This window comes from Stenella coeruleoalba (genome assembly GCF_951394435.1).
Source record: "Stenella coeruleoalba genome assembly, chromosome: 8".
Classification (NCBI taxonomy): Eukaryota; Metazoa; Chordata; class Mammalia; order Artiodactyla; family Delphinidae; genus Stenella; species Stenella coeruleoalba.
In genome coordinates, this window is record NC_137154.1 from 75,409,347 (window position 1) to 75,434,632 (window position 25,286).

General features: G+C 32.5%; 1 protein-coding gene across 3 annotated transcripts in view; it reads left to right on the forward strand.

Annotated features, from left to right (window-relative positions):
• Positions 1-25,286, forward strand: part of CNTN5 (contactin 5) — a gene marked incomplete at its 3' end in the record, with an annotated part of 796,845 nt that overhangs the window by 494,406 nt on the left and 277,153 nt on the right. For all 3 annotated transcript variants that reach the window (XM_079928800.1, XM_079928801.1, XM_079928802.1), the window contains 4 exons: positions 12,720-12,901; positions 17,816-17,952; positions 20,086-20,215; positions 22,292-22,442. In XM_079928800.1, the coding sequence (XP_079784926.1) occupies positions 12,720-12,901; positions 17,816-17,952; positions 20,086-20,215; positions 22,292-22,442 (600 nt within the window). The remainder of the gene's footprint in view (positions 1-12,719; positions 12,902-17,815; positions 17,953-20,085; positions 20,216-22,291; positions 22,443-25,286) is intronic.

A 25,286-nucleotide genomic window follows, 5' to 3' on the forward strand; every position in this document is an offset into this window, starting at 1 on the left:
TAAGTGTTTAGTTCAGTAATTTTGTATTTTACTGAGGAGGAAATATAGAAATCTTGATGTAAGAAAATAATATCAAGAAGGGAATATTCTCATATGAAAGAACCAAGCTTTCTTTTCAGTGGTACTTCTCTACTGCATTAAATTATTTATGTGTAGATTATATAACTGGTAGTAAATGTAGAGATGAAGAAACTTAAAGTGTCAGAAATGAATTGACCTCCAAGATCGATTTGAAATTCTATATTACCATATAGATTGGTAGGAAAATATGAATGACTTCATGTAAATTCTTTTAGATATACATCTATTATTAAAAAAAAAAGAGCTGTACTAGAAATGCCATCACATAAGCAAATAGTGATTATAGAACCTGATGATAATAAAATGAATAGAAAAAGAAAATTAGATGTTAAAGTAGGTTTATTTATCCAACACATTTTTATTTGGAAAAAGATGACAATTATGTCTGAGAATACATTAGTGAGAAATAAAATTATCAGTCACTTTTGATCTATACATTTTAATATAACATATCTTTAATATAAAAGAATTCTTAAGAACCCTGCAACAAACATAAGAATCAAAACAGTACCAAGAGTAACAATAATCTTAAAGTCATTGTGTGGTCTTCATCAATCTCACCTGCCTTTCCCTATGAGGAACCAACAGCCTGAAGTATTTGTTTATCATCCTTGTGATTAGCATTAACAAAATTATCTTATAACATGTGGATATATATCAAAATATTCTTAATTTTTCTTAATTTTAAAATATTGCTAAATTCATATTATAATATATGTAATCATTCATGTCTTCCTTTTGTTTCCACAACCTTTGTTGAGGGTATGTGTAGTTTATTTACTTTGTTTAATAAATAGAAAACTAATGTGTATCATTCCAGCTTTCTGCCAGGAAGCATTTACCACAAACTGACCTAGGGAGGAAGAACCCAAGAAGAGCACAACAGTCTCAGTGAGCTGAAAAGACAGAGAAAGAGTAGCAGAGAGGCTGAGGTGACTGAAATTTATAAGGCAGAATAACAGAAAGGGAAAGCAACACAGAGGATGATTTGTTCAAATCTACATTGGGATATCATTGAGTACTTGACCAAATAATCAGCAGTGTATGTATAAAGTGAAACTTCACACCCTAAGAAAAATTACTGGAGAAGAAAAACCACCAGGAAGCTGAAAAAATACTGGACATTGCACAGAGTCAAAAGAAATGAAAACCCCAACCAATCAAAGTGATAAAATTTTATGAACAAATGGTTAATTCACCAGAGAACCTAAAAAAGACCAGACCTTAGGACAAGGGTTAACTTAGTCCTAAAGTAAAGACTACTCTGAACACATCTTCACAAAGATTACAAACAATCCTCATAAGGATTAAGCTGAGCTACAAGTAAGTCTGCATGTCAGAACAAAATCTACCAATTGTTAAGGAACAAATTTAAAAAATCAGGTACCTGACAATGTATAGGATATAACAAATATTGCTAGAAATATGAAGAAGCAAAAAAATGAACTATAAACAGGAGAAAATCAGTCAAAAAACACAGAGAAATATCAGGTATTATACATTTACAAAGAACATTTTAAAACAGCTCTTACAAATATATTAATGACTAAATTAAAAAATTTACTTGTTTGGCTTAATATCAGGTTAGACACTGCAGAAGAATAAATGAGTGAACTTGAAGATAGAGCAATAGAAACTATATAAAATATATAGAGAAAAAATATTGAATTATGCCTAAGAGATCTATGGAGCAATCATTAAGTTATCTAATATATATGGAAGTTTAGTCCCAGAAGATAGGGATAGGCATAAAAATATTTGAAGATTATAGTCAAAAGTTATCACATTATTGAAAAACATAACTCCACAAATATCCAAAGCTCAATGAAATGCAAGCAGTATAAGGCACACCATAATCTAATTGCTAAAAAATTATTAAAAGAAAAAATTTAAAGATAGTCTATCCAGAATTATTTTTCCAGTGAAAATATTCTTCCAACATGAAAGCAAAATAAAACCATGGTCAAGAAAAAACAAAACAAAACAAACAAAAAGACAAATCCTGAATAACTTGTTGTAGTAGACAGCATTATAAGAAATGCTAAAGAACATTTTTTTAAGCTGAAGGAAAACTAATATTATTTGGAAACTCCAATCCCCACAAATGAATGAAAAGCTAGAAATCACTTTTTTTTCTTTTTTAATGTGTGTAAATAGAAAATATATTTCCTCTTTTTAATTTCTAAAATTTCTAATTTCTACTTTTTTCTCTAAAGTAAAAATAATAGCAACGTGGTGGATGGTTTATAAAGTATGTAGAAATAACGTATATGATAAAAATAGCACAAAATATGGGAAGGGAAACAAGTGAGCATAATATTGTCAGATACATATTCCAAGCTTTAGAACAACAATACATACATAAAAAGAACAAAGTGCTATAGCTAATGAATCAATAGAGAGGCTTAATGAAATAATAAATAATAATAAGTAATTAAAGGAAAATAAGGAAAAGAAAGAGGTCAAAAAAGGAACAAAGAACTGATGAAGTAGAAAGAAAACTAGACTTCAAACCCAACCATAGATAACTGTTTTAAATGTAAATTCACTAACACACACCAAAGGTGGACATTGTCAAACTGGATGAAAAAGCAAGACCCTATAATACTATAATATACTATCTGCAAGAATCCCATTTTAAATGTGTGTTTATGTCTATCATCTATCTATCTATCTATCTATCTATCTATCTATCTATCTATCTATCATCTATCAAGAGTATATATGTTGAAAGCAAGAGGATAAAAAAGATATAAACATTACTCATAAGAAAGTTAAAGTTACTATCTTAATATCAGGTAGTATACTTTAGCACAAGGAATGTTACCTAATATGAAGATAGGCTCTTCATAATAATAAAAGATTAATTTCTCAAGACGATATTAGAAATCTAAAATGTATATGCACCTAATAACAAAGCTTTAAAATATAAGAAGGAAAATTTGATATTAAAGAAGAAATTGACAAATCCTCAATTATAATTGGAAATTTTAACACTCTTCTCTAGTAACTTATAAATTACAAGAATAGCAGGATGGAAAATCAATAAAGTAACATTCTTCTCCAGTAATTTATCAATTACAAGAACAAAAAGACAGAAAATCAGTAAAGTACGGAAGACTTGAATACAATTATTAACCAACTTGACATAACTTATATTTAAAGAACACTACAGCCACTAACTACAGAACACACTTAAAAAATCTACTCATAGAACATTCACAAAGATTAACTATATGGTAGGCCATAAAAGAAGTATCACTCCTTATTACAGGACTGAAAATTTAGAGAGTATATTCTTTTTCAAAAAAAATTTATTGGAATATAATTGATTTACAATTTTGTGTTAGTTTCAGGTGTACCGCAAAGTGAATCAGTTATACGTTTACATATATACACTCTTTATTTAGATTCTTTTCCCCATAGGCTATTACAGAGTATTGAGTAGAGTTCCCTGTGCTATACAGTAGGTTCTTATTAGTTATCTACTTTGTATATAGTAGTATGTTTATGTCAGCCCCAGTCTCCCAATTTATCCTTCCCCTGCTTATCCTGTGGTAACCATAAGTTTGTTTTCTACATCTGTGACAATACTTCTGTTTTGTAAATAAGTTCATTTGTACCCTTTTTTTTTAGATTCCACAAATGATATCATGTCACACTGAATGAAGTAAATCAGACACAGAAAGACAAATATCATATGATATCGTGTATATGTGGAATCTTTAACTGAAACAAAATTAAACTGTACCTCTATAACAAAAGTATACTTGAAAAGTCACTAAAATATTTGGAAATTCAAGAAAACACAACTAAATAACCAAATTGTCAAAGAAGAAATCATGGGGGAAATTAGAAATATTTTGAACTGAATAATAATGAAAACACAATGTGTGATATAGTTAAGGTAATGCTTAAGTGTAAATTTATATGTTTAAAAAAGGGAAAATTTGAAAATCAATGGTCTAAACTTCCACCTTAAACAATTAGAAATGTCAATCACTTTAAAATCAAAGTTAATACAAGGAAAGAAAGATTAAATAGCAGATATCAATGAAATTGAATATGGACAGACAATGGGAAAAAATGAAATATCAATATATTGAAATATCAATATAATAAACATAAAAAAGAAGAGATAAAATTCAAATTATCCATATCAAGTAGGAAAGAGGAAACTTCACTGTATCTCTACTCTAAAGCATTAAATGACAGGAAGGGAATGTTTAACATTTAATTTTACAATTAAACTAAATAAACTCCTTAAAGGACATAATTTGCATAATTGGCAAAAGAAGAAATAGAAAAAACTGAATTATCCCATATCTATTAATGAAATTGAATTTGTAATTAAAAAACCTCCCCACTGCAAAAACTTTAGAATAGGATAGCTTCACTGATGTATTTTGTCAGGCACATAAGGAAGAAATGATACCACATGGCCAAGTGAGGTTTACCTCAGGAATACAGAAATGGTTTAACTTTTAAGAATCAATTAATGTGAGCTTCTTTGGTGGTGCAGTGGTAAAGAATCCGCCTGCCAATGTAGGGGACATGGGTTCGAGCCCTGGTCTGGGAAGATCCCACATGCCGTGGAGCAACTAAGCCTGTGTGCCACAGCTAGCAGCCTGTGCTCTAGAGCCCGTGAGCCACAACTACTGAAGCCCGTGTGCCTAGAGCCCGTGCTCCACAACAAGAGGAGCCACTGCAATGAGAAGCCCATGCATCACAATGACGAGTAGCCCCTGCTCGCCACAACTAGAGAAAGCCTGCACGCAGCAATGAAGACCCAATGCAGCCATAAATAAATAAATAAATTTAAAAATCAACTAATGCAACTTGTCACATGAATAAAACAAAAGAGAATAATCTTACATTCATGTTTGTTAGTGCAGAAAAAGCATATGACAAAATTCAACATACTTAATGAAATGCTTAACAATGTAGAATTAAAGGGAAGATTCCTCAGCCAGAAAAAGGGTATCTAAATATATATATATATATATATATATATATATGTATGTATGTATGTATGTATTCAACATCATACTAAGTGGTAAAAACTAAAATATCCCCCTTTCTTTTTTTCTCTTACTACTTATGTCCAACATTTAATGGGAATGGATCCTAGATAGTAAAATAAACCATAAAAAGAAATAAAATGTCTTAGAGACAGGAAAAGAAGAAGTAAAACAGTCTCTGCAGATGCTGTAGATATGTATGTGTACTTTGTTGAGAATCTACCAAAAAGTACTAAAGTTAATATTTAGGGATAAACTATACAAAATATACACATGACTTGTACACTGAGAAATCACATAATATTGCTGAGAGAAATGAAAGAATATCTAAATAACTGAAGAGATATACCATGTTTATGGATTACAACACTCAGTAGTGTTCAGATGTCAGTCTTCCCAAACTGACATATGAATTCAACATAATTCAGTCAAAATCCCAGGAAACTTAAATTAGCAAGCTACTTTTAAAATTTACATTAAAATTCAAAGAATATAGAATAGCCATAATAATTTGGTAAAAAAAAAGAATGAACATAAAAGTCTTAACACACTTGATTTCAAGATTTTCTCTAAAAGCAATAGTAATCAGGAAAGTGAGGAACTGGCATAAGACAGGTTTACAGATTAAGGGAACAGAAGAGAGTCCATAAATAGACCCACACATATAAGATTAGTTTGTCACAAAAATGTCAAGTAATTCAATGGGGAAAGAGTACTATTTTGAGCAAATAGTACTGCAACATGTGGATATTCATATTGAATAAAATTTAAAAGATTGACAATACCTAGTATTTTTCAAGGATGTAAAACAGCTGGAAATTTTATACATTTCTGGTGGAAGTATAAAATTATATAGTTATTATGGCAAATAGTCTGGCAGTTTTTTATACAGTTAAACATTTACCTTATCATATAACATAGAAATTGTACTCCTAGTTACTTACCCAAGAGACATAAAAATGTATCCACCAAAAACTTGTACAAAGCGTTTTTATTCATAATCACTTAAAACTGAAAACAACCCAAATGTCCAATAGTCAAGACTGGGTAAACAAATTGTGGCTTATCCATGTATTAAAATACTACTCAACCATTAAAAGAAATGACCTATTGATCCGCATAACAACATAGATTAATCTCACAAATCTTATGTTGAGAGAAAAAGCCAGACTAAAAAGGGTACAGACTGTATAATTCAATTTACGTTACAGACTAAAAAAGACAAAGTAATCTTAAATTATGGAAGTCAGATAATTGATCACCTGGGACAAGGGTGAGGGTGATAGGGAAGGGGCATAAGGAAACTTCTGGGGGTGAAAGAAATATTCTACATCCTGTTAACCTAATTAAGGTGATGGTTGAATAGGCATGTACGTTTGTCAAGACTCTTCAAACTGTACATTTAAATAGATTTATTTTATTTTTGGTAAATTATATCTTATAAAAAGGTTTATTTTTAAATGCCACTATAAAAAATAGTGTACATTATTCTTTGTGGACGTGTGCAAGAGTTTCTCTGGGGATTGTAATTAGTAATTCCATTCCATCTCATTAGTGATCTTCCAGATCATAGAATATGTAATTATTCTCACTTGTAAGATGATTCCAATAGTTTTCCAAAGTTGTTGTACAAATATAAAACCCTACCATGTGTATAAGACTTCTTATTGATTGACATCCATGTCTACAATTACCAGGTTTTTCAAAGTACTACATTTTGCAAATCTGTTAGGCATGAAATAAAATTTCATTGTAATCTAAATTTACATTTCCCTGATTATTAATGAGATTCAATGTGCTGTCATATGTTTCTTGATAATTTATGTTTTTTTCTTTGTCTCATTTTTATGAGTTGTTTTCTTATACATTTGTAAGAGTTCTTTATTTAATCTGTAGGCTTTGTCAGTTATTTGTGTGGCAAGTAACTCCTCCACAGTTGTGTTCTTTTAATAAAAAGAAATTGTTAATATTAACGCAGTCAAATGTATAAATATTTTTATGGGTAGCAATGTTTTATATATTGCTTTAAAAGTTAATTCCTCCCTACAACAAAGACATAAAAGCATTTTATATATACCTATTTCTGCAAGAGTTATCATTGACATTAACATCTATCCAGCAGACCCAGGAAAACTGAAAATGGAGGATCATGTGGAAATTTCGTTCCTGGATCACGTTTGGTACATTGTTCTTTCCGTATTCTATTGACCAGAACTCAATCTCATGCCCCTACCTAAGGGATGCTGGAAAAATGAGGCGTAATTATGTGTCCAGAGAAAAAGGAAAATGTGGTTGTTGAACACTTAGTTAATCTATTCTTCTGAAGAATATTTTGGTTCTTCCAACACATTGAATGCACTCGTTCCTTTTCCCAAGGGAGACAAACCAAATCTCATCTGGCCTCTGCATCCAGTCAAGTCCAAGATTTCCAGATCTCCATCAGGTCTAGATATGGATCATCTTGATTCTGTAACATATGTACTTAAAAGATAAGTTCATTATCCACAGAAAAAAAATATTCCACTCAGAAAAGAGATGAACAGGAGCCCCAAACTACTCACTGCTCTATCACAAATATGAAATTCTCCTGTAAGATCATTCATTGTAAAGCTTTTCTCTCTTGTGTGTGTGGGAGGAATGAGAGAGTTCTTAATTAGACACTGATATTACTCTTTGTAAGAAATTACCTTGTCTATCCTCCAGGGTATCTTGACTTCCCTCTCTGACAACTTTTTTGTTTTATTTCATGGCCACAGTTGAAATGTGTATTGAGGAATATACCCTCCTTGGGGGCTGTACAGATTTTGTAACTCAAATTCCTGTTGATCTACATTTGGAAGCTTAAATTTTGTTTTAAGGCTCAAATGCTCAAAGATTTGTTGCTGCTTTTAACTGAGACACTTGGTTTCTTTGGCAATGAAGTCATCTCAAAATCTAATTGGCTTCTGACTTGTTTGCTTCCACTCAATTCCATGTACTAATAACTTCATTGAAAATTGTTCAATAAATAATATTTGAATTAAACAATTAACAAAAGCTATCTAAAAGCTAATTTTAAAACATTTATCAAAAATAAAATATACCTTATTTTTCCAAAGGACATATAACTTTCACAATAATTCATTCTGTATTTAGCTACAAAGCTTAATTTAACAAGTTCCAAAAAGCAGAAACTACGTCACAATCTCTACATGTCAAAATATATGGCATGTGGTTACCTCTGATATCAGAGGTAAAAGCAGTCATACTTTTATTATTAACCATAAAAAATAACTATATCACACCTCCAGCTAAAAAAGTTAGAGTACAATAATAAATGTGCTAATCAAGAGACAAGAATAAGGAAATAAAAATAGAAACTCTAAAACACACACCAAAAACTTAAAAATTCAAAATGTTTTTTTAAAGACCAGTAAAAGAGACAAACATTTGACAAAACTGATCGTCAGTAACATTTATTGGGTACTCACTACTTACAATGTATTTTGCTAAGCAGTTTATAAGAACTTAGCTCACTTAATGCTCAAAGTCATGTTATGAAACTTATTCATTCATTTACTTCATAAACATTTATTAAGTACCAACTATGGCCCAGCACTCTATGAGACACTGTGGACATAGTGCTGAACAAGAGAAATGATGTCTCTGCCCTCAAGATATTTGCATTCTGAAAGAACAAATAAATACCCTCATTTTACAGTTGGGGAAACAAGATCATAGAACTTAGATAACTTTCTTAAGGTTACATAGCATTCTTTGTGTTTGAATTTTATTGTATTCCCTGGTATATCGTGACCCTAACCAACACAGAATGCTAAAAAGGGGAGGGGGAGATTGAGAAAGCACATACTCAAACCATTAAAATTGTAAATACAAATTTAAAAAAAAGATACAAATATTATCACCATATTATTGCAAACATTTTTTTTTCACCTACTTGCTCTGTGCCAGGTAGTACTTTAAATCATTAAATGTTTATAATTACCCTCTGAACTATGTATTATTATTTCTACCATATTTTACATTTTGGGTAACTGAAGAAATGAAATTAGATATTAAAAAACTTGTAGTTGCATGCAAATCAAACTACAATGAGGTATCACCTCACACTGGTCAGAATGGCCATTATCAAAAAAGCTAGAAATAATAAATGCTGGAAAGGGAATGGTGAAAAGGGAACCCTCCTACACTGTTGGTGGGAATGTAAATTGATACAACCATGATGGAAAACAGTATGGAGGTTCCTTAAAAAACTAAAACTAGAACTACCATATGACCCAGAAATCCCACTACTTGGCATATACCCTGAGAAAACCATAATTCTAAGAGGTATGCACCACAATGTTCATTGCAACACTATTTACAATAGCCAGGACATGGAGCCAACCTAAATGTCCATTGACAGATGAATGGATAAAGAAGATGTGGCACATATATACAATGGAATATTACTCAGCTGTAAAAAGAAATGAAATTGAGTAATTTGTAGTGAGGTGGATGGACCTAGAGTCTGTCATACAGAGTAAAGTAAGTCAGAAAGAGAAAAACAAATACTGTATGCTAACACACATATATGGAATCAAAAAAAAAATGGTACTGATGAACCTAGTTGCAGGCCAAGAATAAAGAGGTAGACATAGAGAATGGGCTTGATGACATGGGGTGGGAGGGTGAAGCTGGGATGAAGTGAGAGTAGCATCAACATATAAACACTACCGAATGTAAAATAGTTAGCTACTGGGAAGCAGCAGCATAGCACAGGGAGATCAGCTCGGTGCTTTGCCATGACGTAGGGGTTGGGATAGGGAGGATGGGAGGGAGGCTCAAGAGGGAAGGGATATGGGGACATGAGTATGCATATGGCTGATTCACTTTGTTGTGCAACAGAAACTAACACAGTATTGTGAAGCAATTATACTCCAATAAAGATCTATTTAAAAAAAAAAAAAAAAAACCTTGTAGTTGCAGAGCTGTATTTATCCTGGGAAGTCTGGATGTAGAATATAGGCTTAACTACTACTAAAACATGTGACCACTTATGATGAAAGAATTTTTTTAAACCTTTAAACAATTGACATTTATATAACTCACTGCTAAAACATTGTAATTATGGATGAAATACTTGATTTTCTAGGGAAACATGAATCACCAAAGTTGACACAAGCAAAAATTTATATACAAATAATTAAAGAAAACATGGAAGAAATTGAAAACACTTTCAAAAACCTAACTCTGCTGATGGTTGGCAGGTTCAGGTGAATTTTTGTGAGTCCTATCAGTGTTCTAAGGAACATATAATTTCTCTACTATTTAAACTATCAGAATAGGAGATAGGAATGTTCTGGCATGTTTACCAAGCTATCACCCATCACTATGATACCAAATCTGTCAATGCTAACTTGTAAACAAAGCAACCACCAACTCACTAACAAATATGCACACATGCAAACCAAGAAACCTAATGAGTACAGACAATCTCACCTTTGAATATAGATGCAAAAATCTTAAATTTAAAAATATATCAAATCCATTCTTGTACACATTAAAAGAGTGATATATCAGGCCAATGTAAGTGTTATTTGAAAATGCAAGGTTCAGTTTTCCTGGATATTGAAGCAAAAATTGTCAACTCTAGTACAGCAATTTCAAGTCTATATTTTATTCCTAAGAAACAATTAAGAAAAGTGTTAAAAAATAAACAGGGTGTTTATCATAACATTGTTTATAATAGTGAATATTGTTATTGCTCCAGTCAGGAAAATTATTGGAAAATATCCTACATTTAGCGATTATAATCCATCGTAAAATGTTACAAAACATCCAAGTAGTATACACAAAGCACTTTGATGTTTAAAAGAAAAAAAATCCCAGCCGACTGCACAAATAAGGGAAGACTTTACTGAAGAGGAAGCATTTAGAATGGGTCTCAAAGAATTAGTAGCATTTTAACAGATATGACTGGGAACACACAAAGTTGTGTTTCTGGGTCAGGAGATATGGAAGGAAGTAGTGAGAAATCGAACTGAAAAAGCAGACTGGGTCCAGAGCATAAAGTACATTAAATGTAGATAGTAATAAATAAAACAGTGGAACAGAACTGTGAAGCCCAAAAAGATTTAAGCATGTGAGAACCAATTATATAACAAAGGCAACATTCCAAAAATTGTCGGAAAAGGAGTTTTAAGGGTGCTAAAATAATTAGTTGCACTTCCTATTTCACATCAAAAACATGAATATAGTCCAGATGGATTAAAGATCCAACTGCTAAAAAATAATTTTTACAAAATGCTACCAGAAACGCTGAAGGAAATATGGACATAAACTTGGGTTTACAGACAATTTTACAAGAAAACAAAAATTCAGAAGTTATGAAGGAAACTACAAATATGTTTGTTTCTCCCAAAAATATTTATAAACTTGTATCACAGATACCATAATAAACTATCAATACACTGAGAAAGAATTTTTCTGAGAAACAAAGTCATAATAGCCCTAATACACAAAGAACTCTAAGAAATTAAACAATGCAAACAGGCAAATAGAAAAGTGAAAGAAATAATTGCAAAATAATATAAGCAAACAATTCACAGAAAAGCAGATTCAAACAGTCAATATAATTATGAAAAGATGTTCAACTTTCTTAGAGTCCAGAGAAATTTTAACAGAATGCCACTTTTAACCTTTCAATGCTGACAAAAATTAAACAGATTGATCACATAATGCGGTGGCAAAGATATGGGAAAACAGTCTCATATATTACTTATACGTGTGGAAACTGCTACTATATTATTGGAAAACAATCTGGCAGTACTTATTAAAATTAAAAATGTGCACGCCCTTTGATCTATCAATTCCACTTTTGTGAATGTTGTAGAAACTGAAAAGCAATGGTATATGATATATGTACAAGGTTGCTTATAGAAATATTATTTCTTAGTAGCAAAAAAAAAAAAGGAAAAAGGTTGGGACTATGCTGAATGTCTAAGTATAGGGGATGGTTGATTAAATTCTGATACATCTATACAAGGGAATAATATGCAGCTATTAGCCAGAATAAGTCAGGAGTTGCTCTTGGATTTGATATTTTATTAATAAAATAACTCATCATATGTGTTTATATATGCATTACTGCGACAAGGTGGGAAATTACTTGCTAACTGTATTTCTTTTTGCAGAAAGGAGATACTTGAAGGGGTGGGAGCCAAAAAAGTTCTTAATTCACTTTTCCTGACTCTTTTGTTCAACATTTGTAATAAGCATATATTATTTTGTAATTTATCCAAGTTATTTTTGCCATTTAAACAAATTTACAAAGTTACAAAAATAAAGTATAATATATATATGAATATATATATGTATGTAATATATATATATGTAAAATAGAGTCTCTGAATTGCTTTCCTGAAATACAAAAGAAAAGGAAACTATCCTCCGTGTAATCTAACTACTTACCAGACGATCCACATGGAAAGTGAAGTACATCAACCAGCACACCGTCCTTAATTGTGATGACACTTTATCGTACTCAGCCTATTAAGTGCTTAAATTACCAGATAACAGAATCTATGTTCTTAATAGTGGAAAGTGTATTAATGGTATTTTCCTTCCTTATTGTAGCCCAGTTCCAACAATCACATGGATGAAGGTTAATGGTTATATTCCTGGTAAAGCACGTCTGCGTAAATCTCAGGCAATACTGGAAATACCCAATGTGCAGCTGGACGATGCAGGCATATATGAATGCCGAGCTGAAAACTCACGTGGAAAAACTTCCTTTCGTGGACAATTACAAGTATACAGTAAGTGTTTTCAGCAAAAATGGATGCTCTAGTCCCAAGAGTCAAACTGAAAATACAAACTAATTTGAACTAAATATTGCTTGTTAGCTACATTAGAACATGAGTAATAATTTATAATCATGTTTCTTTTACATGGCAAAGCATCAGGTAAAATTACCCTATACACAGAACTGCTTTAAATTAAAAATGAATGGGAATTATAAGGTTCTTTGTACAACATAAAGAATTGATAACCTTAAAAATGAGATACGTTCCCAGCACCAAAGCTATCGTCTAAGTTACAAATCTTGTAACCTTTATTAACTTATTCTGCCCTTGGCCTGAATCAGAAGTCACAATTAATGCCCATGAACCAAATCCTACTTGTCTTTTTTCCTTGTAAATTTATTGGAACACAGCCTCACCCCTTTGTTTACATATTGCCTAGGTCAGCTTTTGCACTGATAAGGCAGAATTAAGTAATTGAGACTGAGATCAGCTGACTTGCAAAGCCTCAAATATTTGCTATCTCATTCTTTACAGGCAAAATTTGCTGCCCCTACTCTAAATTAATGCATCTGTATAATAAATGAACTTCACAGCCTACAAGTGTTTATATTGTCCAAAAATTTCAGAGATAACAAGTTATGTGTAAAATTGGGAAAATCTACTTCAAAAATATGTACAATATCATCTTTACTTCTATGAATCACAAATTGTACTTTTCATATTTACTACTTTTCATATTTGCTTTTATAATGTACATTATACATAAAGGGTAAGTGATAATACTCATATTTCTCAGATAAGGGCACTAAAAAACAGAGGAAAACTATAATGCAGAGCACTGATACAAGCAAATACAGATGTTTCCAATATGAAATTAAACAAATTTCATATTCAACTGAATCAGCCAGCAGCTATAACTGTCACTGTATCTCAAGGTCAGTTCTTCTAAAAAACTGAATGTTCTTCACAGGGACTTTAAAAAGTATTTTGAAATATTAATATCTGAATTCAACCAGTTTTCCTTTTCTTATTTGTAACAACTCCTTTAGAAATTGAGCACCCCAACCAACTTGACTATGCCATGCACATTTTGTTCATTCACTCATTAATTCAACTAATGTTTATTTAGTGGCTATTACTGCACTACATGCTAGTAATAGAGATCTGAAGGAGCTCTTGGTCCACTAGATCAGATGAAAAGCAAGCCCCACATAAGGCAGAGCATGCTTTCTGCTGTGATGAAAGCATGTGCAAAGGACTATGGGAGCACAGGGTCCACTGCATTCTACTGGGATGATTCAGGAAAACATTCCAGAGAATTTGTACTTTAAGGGATATCCCACCCACCAGTGGTCTGGCAGCCAGCTGGGTCAGGACCCAGCCTCTACCATCAGCAGGCTGGCCCCAGTCCGAGGACCCCCCAGGGCCACATAACCAGCTACCAACCAGTGGTCAGTGCCAGCCTTGTGTCACCAGGCCATGAAGCCAGCCATGCTGGGACCCAGGCACTCACTCCAGCAGGCCAGCAGCCACTGTATTAGGTAGGGCCAGACAGCAAATGAGGCAGAAATAAATTACATAGAGGCTAGAAAACAATTTTTAAAAATCAATGAAACTAAGAGCTGGTATTTTGAAAAGATAAACAAAGTTGATAAACCTTTAGCTAGACTCATCAAGAAAAAAGGGATCCCATATAAATTAAATCAGAAATGAAAGAGAAGTTACAGCCAACACCACAGTAATACAAAGATCATAAGAGATTACTACAAACAGTTATATTCCAATAAAATGGACAATGTAGAAGAAACAGATAAATTTCTGGAAATGTCCAATCTCCTAAGAATGAATCAGGAAGAAATAGAAAATATGAACAGACAAATTTCCAGTAATGAAATTGAATCAACAATTTAAAAAATAAAAAAGAAAAGAAAGCTTCCAGAAAACAAAAGTCCAGTACCAGATGGCCTCACATGTGAAATCTATCAAAAATTTAAAGAAGAGTTAACATCTATCTTTCTCAAACTATTCCAAAAATTTGCAGAGAAAGAAATGCTTCTGAATTCATTCTTCAAGGCCAATATCACCCTGATGCCAAAACCAGACAAAGATATCACACACATACACAAAATTTTAAGCTAATATCATTGATGAACATAGGTGTACATATCATCAACAAAATATTAGCAAATTGAATTCAACAATACATTAAAAGGATCATACACTCTGATCCACTGGGACTTACCCCAGGGATGCAAGGATGGTTCAACATCCACAAATCAATCAATATGATATACCACCTTAACAAATTAAACAATAAAACTCAAATGATCATCTCAATAGAAAAAGCTTTTGACAAAATTCAACATTCATTTATGATGAAAACTCAACAAAGTGGGTATAGAGGGAACATACCTCAACATGATAAAGGCTGTATATGACAATCCCACAGCTAACACCATACTCAATGTGGAAAGCTAAAAGTATTTTCTATCAGATCGGGAACAGGACAATGATGCCTACTCTTGCCATTTTTATTCAAAATAGTGTTGGAAGTCCTAGCCACAGCAATCAGACAAGAAAAAGAAATCCAAATTGGAAAAGAAGTAAAACTTTGCAAAAGACAGGATACTTTATAGATAAAATCCTAAAGACACCACTCCAAAACTATTACAGCTCATCAATGAATTCAATAAAATTGCAAGATACAAAATTAATATATAGAAATCTGTTGCATTTCTAAGTAAAAACTAACTGCAAACTCTCAGAAAGAAAAATTATGAAAACAATCCCATTTACCATCACATCAAAAAGAGTCAAATACCTAGGAATAAATTTAACTAAGGATTTAAAAGACCTATACGTGGAACATTATAAGACACTGATGAAAGAAATTGAACATAACACAAACAAATGGAAAAGTATAACATGCTCAAAGTTTGAAAGAATTAATATTGTTAAAATGACCATACTACCCAAGGCAATCTACAGATTCAATGCAACCCCTATCAAAATATCAAAGGCATTTTTTACAGAACTAGAACAAATAATTCTAAAATTTGTATGAAAACACAAAAGACCCCAAACAGCAAAAGCAATCTTGAGAAAGAAGAACCAAGCTGGCAGTATCACAATCCTTGATTTCAAACTATACTACAAAGCTCCAGTAATCAAAACACTACAGTACTGGCACAAAAACACACACCTAGATCAATGGAACAGAATAGAGAGCCCAGAAGTGAACCCACATGTATATGGTCAAGGCCGCTGAGCATGTGTGTCCGGAGCCTGTGCTCTGCAACAGGAGAGGCCACAACAGTGAGAGGCCCGTGTACCGCAAAAAAAAAAAAAAAAAAAAAAAAGAACTAAATCAAACTAAAAAGCCTTTGCACAGTAAAGGAAACTATCAAAAAGGTTGCCAACTGAGTAGGATATTTGCAAATGATACATCTGATAAGGAGTTATAAACCAAAATGTACAAAGAACTCATACAATTCAACATCAAAAAAACAAACAACCCAGTTAAAAAATGGGCAGAGGACCTGAATAGACACTTTTTCAAAGAAGATATGCATATAGCCAACAGGCACATGAAAAGATGTTCAACATCTCTAGTCATCGGGGAAATGCAAATCAAACCAACAATGAGCATCACCTCACACCTGTCAGAGTGGTTATTATCAAAAAACAACAAATAATTGTTGGTAAAGATGTGAAGAAAAGGGAACCCTCATGCACTGTTGGTGGGAATATAAATTGGTGTAGCCACTGCGGAAAACGGTATGGAGATTCCTCAAAAAATTAAAAAATAAAACTACCATATGATTCAACAATTCCACTCCTGGATATTTATTCAAAGAAATGTAAACAATAATTTGAAAATAAATATGCACCCCTATGTTTATTGCAGCATTATTTATAATAGCCAAGGTATGGAAGCAATCTGAATACTCATTTATAGATTAATGGATAAAAATGATGTGAGATTTTATATATATATATATATATATATATATATATATATATATATAGAAAAGATGGACTAATACTCAGCCTAAAAAAAAAGAATGAAATCTTGCCAACTGCAACAACAAGGGTAGACCTAGAGGGTATTATGCTAAGGGAAATACATCATAGAAAGACAAGTAGCATATGATTTCACTTATATGTGGAATCCAAAAAACAAAATAAATGAACAGACATAAAACAGAAACAGAGTCATAGGTACAGAGAACAAACAGGTGGTTGCCAGAGGGAAGAGGGGTGGAGGAATGAAAGAAATAGATGAGGGAGATTAAGAGGTACAAACTTAAAAAAAATATTTGACAATGGAGGAAAGACACTTTAACCATATCTTACAGATTTCATACAATTGCATTGTCATCTTTCTGATAAAGAAATTTTTCTCTGTTGTAATTTTGAAAGCTTATATATTTACATACATATTTATAATGCACTAGAATGCTAGTAAATATAGAACAATTTTATAGCAAATGAAATTTGAATTTACAAATTATTTTCCCAAAGCTATTCAGGTTCTATCAGAAAAGAAAAAGCAGAGCAGTTATTCAATAAACTGACATGTTTTAGTACTTCAATCCATGCTAAAGCTGCTTTAGTATTTGGAAGAAGTGATACCTCTAAGCCTTCTTTACTAAACAAGTTCCAGTGCTCTCCATGGGGAGAGTCTAGCCACTTACTGCAAAGTGGGTAAAACAACAAGATTTGCTTCACTTAGATTATCAGAACATTATCATTGCTATATTTTTTTACACAGGAAATAGAGTGCTGTGTGTAATGTAATGCTGTGTTTCTTCCAAACACCAATAGTTAATGCATAAGAATTTGTGAATATTCCATATGAATTTTGAGCTTGGTGAAGTATTTGAGAAATGAAATCACCCTTATTTAATGCCTAAACTCTTACAGCATACCCACACTGGGTAGCAAAACTGAATGATACTCAGTTAGACAGCGGGAGTCCTCTCCGATGGGAATGTAAGGCTACTGGAAAACCCAGACCCACATACCGTTGGCTGAAGAATGGAGTACCCCTCTTGCTTCAGGTACTGTTGGTAACCTTAGCCTGTTCCAGTGTAATTTTAGATGGATTTCACAAAGGATAAGCTATCTTCCTTTAGTCTTATTGAAAGCCATTTCTTACGTATCCCTTATGTTTGGAATGAGAAAAATAACATATATAAACAAGATTTTCTTTTAATTTTAATTGCCTTATTACTTTTTTGAGTAATATATCACTTCTTTAAACATTATTCTATCCTATAAATTCTTTCAAAAATATCAATGATTATCATAGATGTATTGCCATTTCCAGCAGACTTTTAGACATCATCTAGTTTATTGCTGTCACTTTGCAGATGATGGAGTTATCTCCAAGAAGTAAAGTGACTTGCCCAAGATCATATATCTAGTAAGAGGTGAGACTGAAAGAGAATCCTAGTCTTCTGTGTCCTGGGCACGTTCTTCACAACATCCTGCTACATATTGAAAAGTTTATTTTTAGTAAATCTATTGCATTCTTTTATTTTACTTTTTATTTTTTAACATCTTTATTGGAGTATAATTGCTTTACAATGGTGTGTTAGTTTCTGCTGTATAACAAAGTGAATCAGCTATACATTTACATATATCCCCATATCTCCTCCTTGTGTCTCCCTCCCACCCTCCCTATCCCACCCCTCTAGGTGGTCACAAAGCACCAAGTTGATCTCCCTGTGCTATGCAGCTGCTTCCCACTAGCTATCTATTTTACATTTGGTAGTGTATATATGTCCATGCCACTCTCTCACTTCATCCCAGCTTACCCTTCCCCCTTCCCGTGTCCTCAAAACAACTTAATATCTACTGAATTTGAGAATAAATCGGTTACTATTTAAAATAAGAATAATTGTTATAATTTCAGCTCTTTCCCTTGTCGTGGCCTTTCCAGGAAGGAGGACAAAAAGGGAATAGTTCACTATTTATGGACAAAAGAGAGAGAAAGTTTGAAATTCCAAACACAGCTTCTGCCCAGGTCCTGTCATTACCAAAGGATCTCGTCTGACATTTGCCTCTTTGGGCTTTGGTTTGCTCTTTTGTAAAATGAAGAGATTGGATCAGATCACCCCCACAGTCCCATTGAGCTCCTATATTCCCTTATTCTAAAACCAGTTAGTCCAAAACAGAACACAGTTACACAAAAAAACAGACACAAATAAAAAGAACAATAGAGCTGTTAAGGAAAACTGAGGGGGAGGGAGTGGGAATCCTGAGATACTGGTTCATTGCCTGTCTCTCTCTAATTCTCTGGGATATCAGGTAAACCTTGAGATGGGATCTGTGCTAGTTATATTTTCAACTGTCACATCCAAGTAAAGTGAATTCCACTGGCAGATAATAGTCTGTTAAGTGAATGGGTTAATTTTTAAAATGATGTCAAATTTCTTGGCATCTTCGTTGATAGGTAATCAAAGCACTGCTCACTAAAATTAAAAGAATGATTTGTTTGACATTAAGTAGATAAGACACCTGGTTGTTTAACAGCATTTTAAATTTAAAATTTGCTTGTCAAATGTGTTCTTGGCCTCAGTTTACCTCAGTTTGCTCATGCTCAATCCTCTGTTTCCTGTATTGTTTCATCTGACCAGTTTACATTTTCTGACCAATAGTTCTATACAGAATCCAGTTGCAAGGCAGTTTTTTGATTTGTGTTACTGTGTTGGGAAGTGAGAGAAAATGCAAATTTCTGACCGGATTAATGTAGTAAAGAGATTCTTGTGATGACCTGGTCTGTATTTAACCTTGATCCCATGTATATACAGTCTCGATCCTTCTACCATTTGAACTCCTGCTTCTCCTTTGTAAAATGAATTCAAATAAAAGCAGTATCAGCTGATTGTATTTCATAAGCTTAACTAGTATACCAAACAAAAGCAGCTTATTTTAAAAACATAACTAAAAGTAAAACTCATAACTACAGGAAAATATAGTAATAATTAGGTTTCTGACTGAGAAATAGTTGTATTTTACATAAGATGTTATATTAGAATAATGAACAGAAGATTTGTGTTCCTAAGTTGTCAAATAATGTTCAATTGCATTAATCAGAGGCTTTTCTGTCTTGATCTAGGAGAGAGTAACTGTAAAATCTCTATGATTTGTTCACTTGCTATATCTATTTTTTTTTTATTCCATTACAGAGTAGGGTTGAGATGGTTAATGGAGTATTGATGATCCACAATGTGAATCAATCAGATGCTGGAATGTATCAGTGTTTGGCTGAAAATAAATATGGAGCCATTTATGGGAGTGCTGAGCTGAAGATCCTAGGTATGCAATTTCTAAGTAAATAAAGAGGAAAAAAATGTTGCTTCTTTTCATGCTCTAATTCTTACTATACTGAAGGTTTATGATGTGATCGTAAAAACCTATTTTATGGTTTGAAAAGAAATACTATGTCTTGCTGATATGTATTTTTTAAGCTTGAGGAGACAAGTATACATGGTGTACAGTTTATCCCGTAACTTTCTATAAGATTTTCTCTAATTTTAGTTTTAACCCTAACAGGTTTATACAATATGTCTTTTCTATGGCATTAAAAAAAATCATATAAGAAAACTATGTTAACTTTCAAGGAAGAATGCTTTAAGGGTAGGGAATCAGAATGTAGGTTTTCAACACAGCAGCGCTTAATATTCTCCCAAGCAGCTCCTACCTACCAGTAGGGGTGTGGCTCCTGCAAGGTGGGACTCCTAAGTAAATCACCCTCTCTTGAAGTGTCATCAACCATTGCTACCCTTCCAGGTTGATGAAAGCCTTTCTGAGGCCAGGCCAGCAAGCTCCTAGTGTTACACTCTTGAGAATATAACCACAACACAAGCACTACTTCACTCTTTACTACAAGAAAAATTCAGTCCAGGGGAATAAGCTACCCAGATTGAGCATGGTTCAGTTTCTGGAATGGATTTTACTTTTTCCCACTCGCATGATTTTCTAAGCTTTTGTTCTGGGATGATTATAATACAAAGAGGGAGACTTAGATGGTCTTAATGCACCATCTCCCAAATGTGGCAGGAGCCTAAGTGTGCTTTGTACTTTCCACTGACTCAAAGTACAACATTAACAGAAACACCCAAGATCTCTGGAATCTGAAAATGCACCATTCACATATCAGCTGTGTGATAAATCAAAAACCATAAATCAAATTGAATAATGAATGTTTACATTTGAAATTTCTTCACATTATCACAAATCCATCCAAAATAGATATAGGAGTCCACGTTTCAATGTCGTACATACTAACCAATCAAATATTAATGTACTTTCCTGTCAGCTCATACTCCAACATTTCTGAATTAAAAAGCTGATTCAGCTTTCACCTAGTTAATGTTTTATCCAGAAACACTCTCAAATGTGTCCCTTTCTCATTCACCAGACATATTTTCAAAATTATGTTTAATAAGGTACATTCCCAGCAGGCAACCAAAAATATCACCTGCAATCTTCCTTTAAATTCCTTAACTTTTCTTTCAATTTTTTAATCCATCTCAATTGGTACCTTTTTTGTGTGTGTTGTGTCTTTTAATGTTGTGTGCCATGCATTATACCAATATGTGATGGACATAAAAAACTTATGAAATATTCATAAAATTGTCATATTGGTATAAATAAATGTCTCAGATACAGTAAACCTGTATACATATTTCCAGTTTCTCTTTAAGATTCAAAGGTGACTTTTTTTTTAATTTGTTTTTGTCTCTCTGTCACGTGTTGTTTTAGTCCAGCATTCTCAACCACAGCTACCTACTGGAATTTCCTGGGAAGTTTAATCAAAACTGTCTTAAAATGATCAGGCCTAGATGAATAATTGCAAACAATGAAATAAAATTTTAATTGAAATTTAAATAATTCAATTTCTTAAAAATATATTTCTTTTAAAACTACATTTAATTTTGTATACTATTAAAATAAAATATGCATTGAGACTCACAGATAGGAAATGGGCTACACAGGATTGCCTTCTATACAGATAACCTCCATTTTTCCAAAGGAAGCCCAAAATAGACTTCTGTGTCCAGCCCCTTCACCTTTTGTCCAAAGTGCTCATTAGTCTTTCACAATTAAAGTTGATAATCGTAATTAAAGCATCTCATTCTTTGAAACAGCCTTTGTCTCTGGGCCTCACAATTGTACGGAACTATCACCTGCTGATGGAAAGAAAAGCCAATAAGATAGCTACTAAATAATAATAAATTAAATTTCAAGTTAGTGCCTTTTACATGTGTAGATATCCTATGATTTTATTAGAAATGCATTCCAAAGATAAAGTTGCCAAATCTTGGTGAATCATCCATTAGAAGTTATTGTCATTGCTTGTGGTAGAACTAACCTTTTACTTTTCCACAGCTTCAGCTCCCACTTTTACACTGAATCAACTGAAGAAAACAATAATTATTACTAAAGACCAAGAAATCATCATAGAGTGCAAACCCCAAGGCTCTCCAAAACCAACCATCACTTGGAAGAAGGGAGACAAAGCAGTTAGAGAGAATAAAAGGTTAGAAGTCTATTTCATAATTCAAACTCTTAATATCAGACTTTTTCAATGCAGATGATACAAACAAAGTATATGTCTTGCCATAATTGTGAGATATATGTCATGAACTGACTGAACTATGGTTTTGTCTACATAGTGATTAAAAAAATATCAAATGATTTATAAAGAAAAAAGTTATACCTCAATATAGCCAGACTTCTTTGCTTCAGTGGTATTTCAGCACCAGTTGGGAATTTCACCAGGTTATGAAGAAAGCAAGCACTTTCATTAAGTTAGTAATTTTTGGTTTTCATTTGGGTCTGCCGATTTGAAGACCCACAAGTTATCTATGATAATTTTTAGAGATTGGACTCTCATTTCAATCTTAATATTAATAATAATATAAATATACCCTGGATCTTCTGGATAATCACTTTATGACAGAATACTTCCAAGTGAAATTTGTGCTGAAGTTTGCATTTTTGTTTTCAATCACACTGATGCAAAATACTATAGAATTATTTCAATTGCCACAGGCAAATGAGAAATGTTCAGAAAACTATTTAACGTGTAAAGGTTTGTCTTTGGTATGTAAAGCCAAAGGATACCACAGGAATACAAATGGGGAAAAGTGATGAGAGAATCAAATAGTTGCATGACAGTCTATATATGGCAAATTTGAAAGTCCCATTCTTTACCAATCATTATCATGTGGTGTTTTAGCTTTGGCAAAATATTATCCTCCATTCTGTTAAAATAATGTTGTGTATGTTGTTTTACAGTTTTGTTTTTCATTTGATCTATAAAGATAAGGAGTTTATGTTTTGTTTTATGTTTGGGTCTCTGTAAACATATAGCTAAAATAATTTAAGTCAGCATTAGGGGTCCATTTAAGCAATTCTTTAAGTAATTTTGGAATATTTTGAAATACTTGAAAAATTTCTTTAGAATATATATATATATATATTTTTTCCCATTCAATTCTGAGAAACACTGTTTTAAATTGCTTGTCTCTGATGAAATAATTTATGAATGATTGGATTCCGTCCAGGCCCAAGGACCTACACTGCCTGGAAAAGGTGATAACCTAGAATTGACATGGGTCATAATGGACATTTTGCTTTGAAAAAAATTTCTCTTTCTTAGTGGGGGTAGGGTTGGGCAGCAAATCACACACTGTGAGATCAGTGTTGCATTTCGTTGAATTGCCTTTGGTTGAATTACATATGGTCAAATTGAAGATTTTTGGATTATAACTCAGAAATATGAAAAAAAAACTGACACAAATCTTTCATTAAAGCAGAAGAAAATTAATTCATCATATACCAGTAAGAAAATATTTACATTGTTTGGTTACCATTTTTTCTGAACGTATTAAATTTTTTCATAATATCATCAAAATATATATGCCATATTAGTACAAGCCATTCCATTTGAAATGCATTACTTTGTTTTATGTTTGTGGATGGCATATCAGCTTTGTCTTATTTATTTCAGTTCACCATAGAATGTTCCTCATCAACTATTCATAGACATCACATTGAGTTTAAAAATGTGGCATCTCTTTTGTCAAAGCAAAAGTACTGAGAGAGGAACAGGATTATGTGTTTTCTATTACAACAAATATGAGCATAATAAATTTTTATTTTCCAGAAGTTAAAAAGTATAGTTTGTGAATTTTCCATTTTTCTTGCTCACTTTTCTATTCACTGCTAACCCCTTGGGTTAATGAGACAAATACAATGGCTTCAAACTCAGATCACTCAATTTTTCCAGATCTAAATATTTCTGGTCAAAGTGCTATTTAGGAAAAAGGCTGAAAGGTGTTTTTATTTAAGTAAAAGGAAGATTTGGACACAATTACTTAGCATTGTGTTACCCTGATATGTTTATATCATAATAGGTCTGTAAACTGGTTTAATTTAATAACAAAGATCAAAGATAATAGTGCATTTTTATTTTTTTGGCCGCATCTGCACGACATGCAAGATCTTAGTTCCCTGACTAAGGATTAAACCCGTGCCCCCTGCAGTGGAAGCAGAGTCTTAACCACTGGGCCACCAGGGAAGTCCCAAAAGGGCATTTTTATTCTTAAAAATTGACAGGAACACTTGCAAAATATAATTTTTAGTTGTGTACAATTTACTACCACACTGAGACTTCAGGTTTCACAAAGAATACAATCTAGTTGGGTATAAAAAATATAAATGTTCAAATATTAAAATAAGAGGCTAAAATTTAATTAACAATAGAAAGAATTCCACAAAGTAGTATAAGAAGACACACATAGATATTTGGACAACTACATTCTAAAAATATTAATGGAAACTTGAAACTTAAAATTTTAATTATATGTATTATACATTCTTTAAAATAGCATCTCAGTTACACATGACAACTTATTTCCTTACATATATTTTAGATCGTTTGTCTCTGTTACAAAGAACCTCAACCATTTGTAAGAATTGTAAATATAAGCTTAAGTGGAAAGGGAGATGTTAGAAAACTGTTAAGGCTTTGAAAAGTTTGGGTCATATGTATTTCACATGGGGCTACAGATTCAAATCATGGTTTATTTTGTTGTAATATAAGTATATTCACCATTCATGTGATCTTCATCAAGTATGTCCCCCACTCATGCAAACTACAACTGGAAAAAAAATGTGAAACGAATAGTTTTGCCCTTCATTCATAATCCTCACAGTTATTTGGTGTCTTTCCAAATTAAAGATTGAAACAGCAAATGGCAGTTTCCTACATGGGCAAATAAAGACTAGTATTACATTGGGGAAAAGGTTTTAAAGTAATAATATATCATAAGAGGAACATTTAAGTGTGAGAAACATATCCCAAAGCATAAAATTG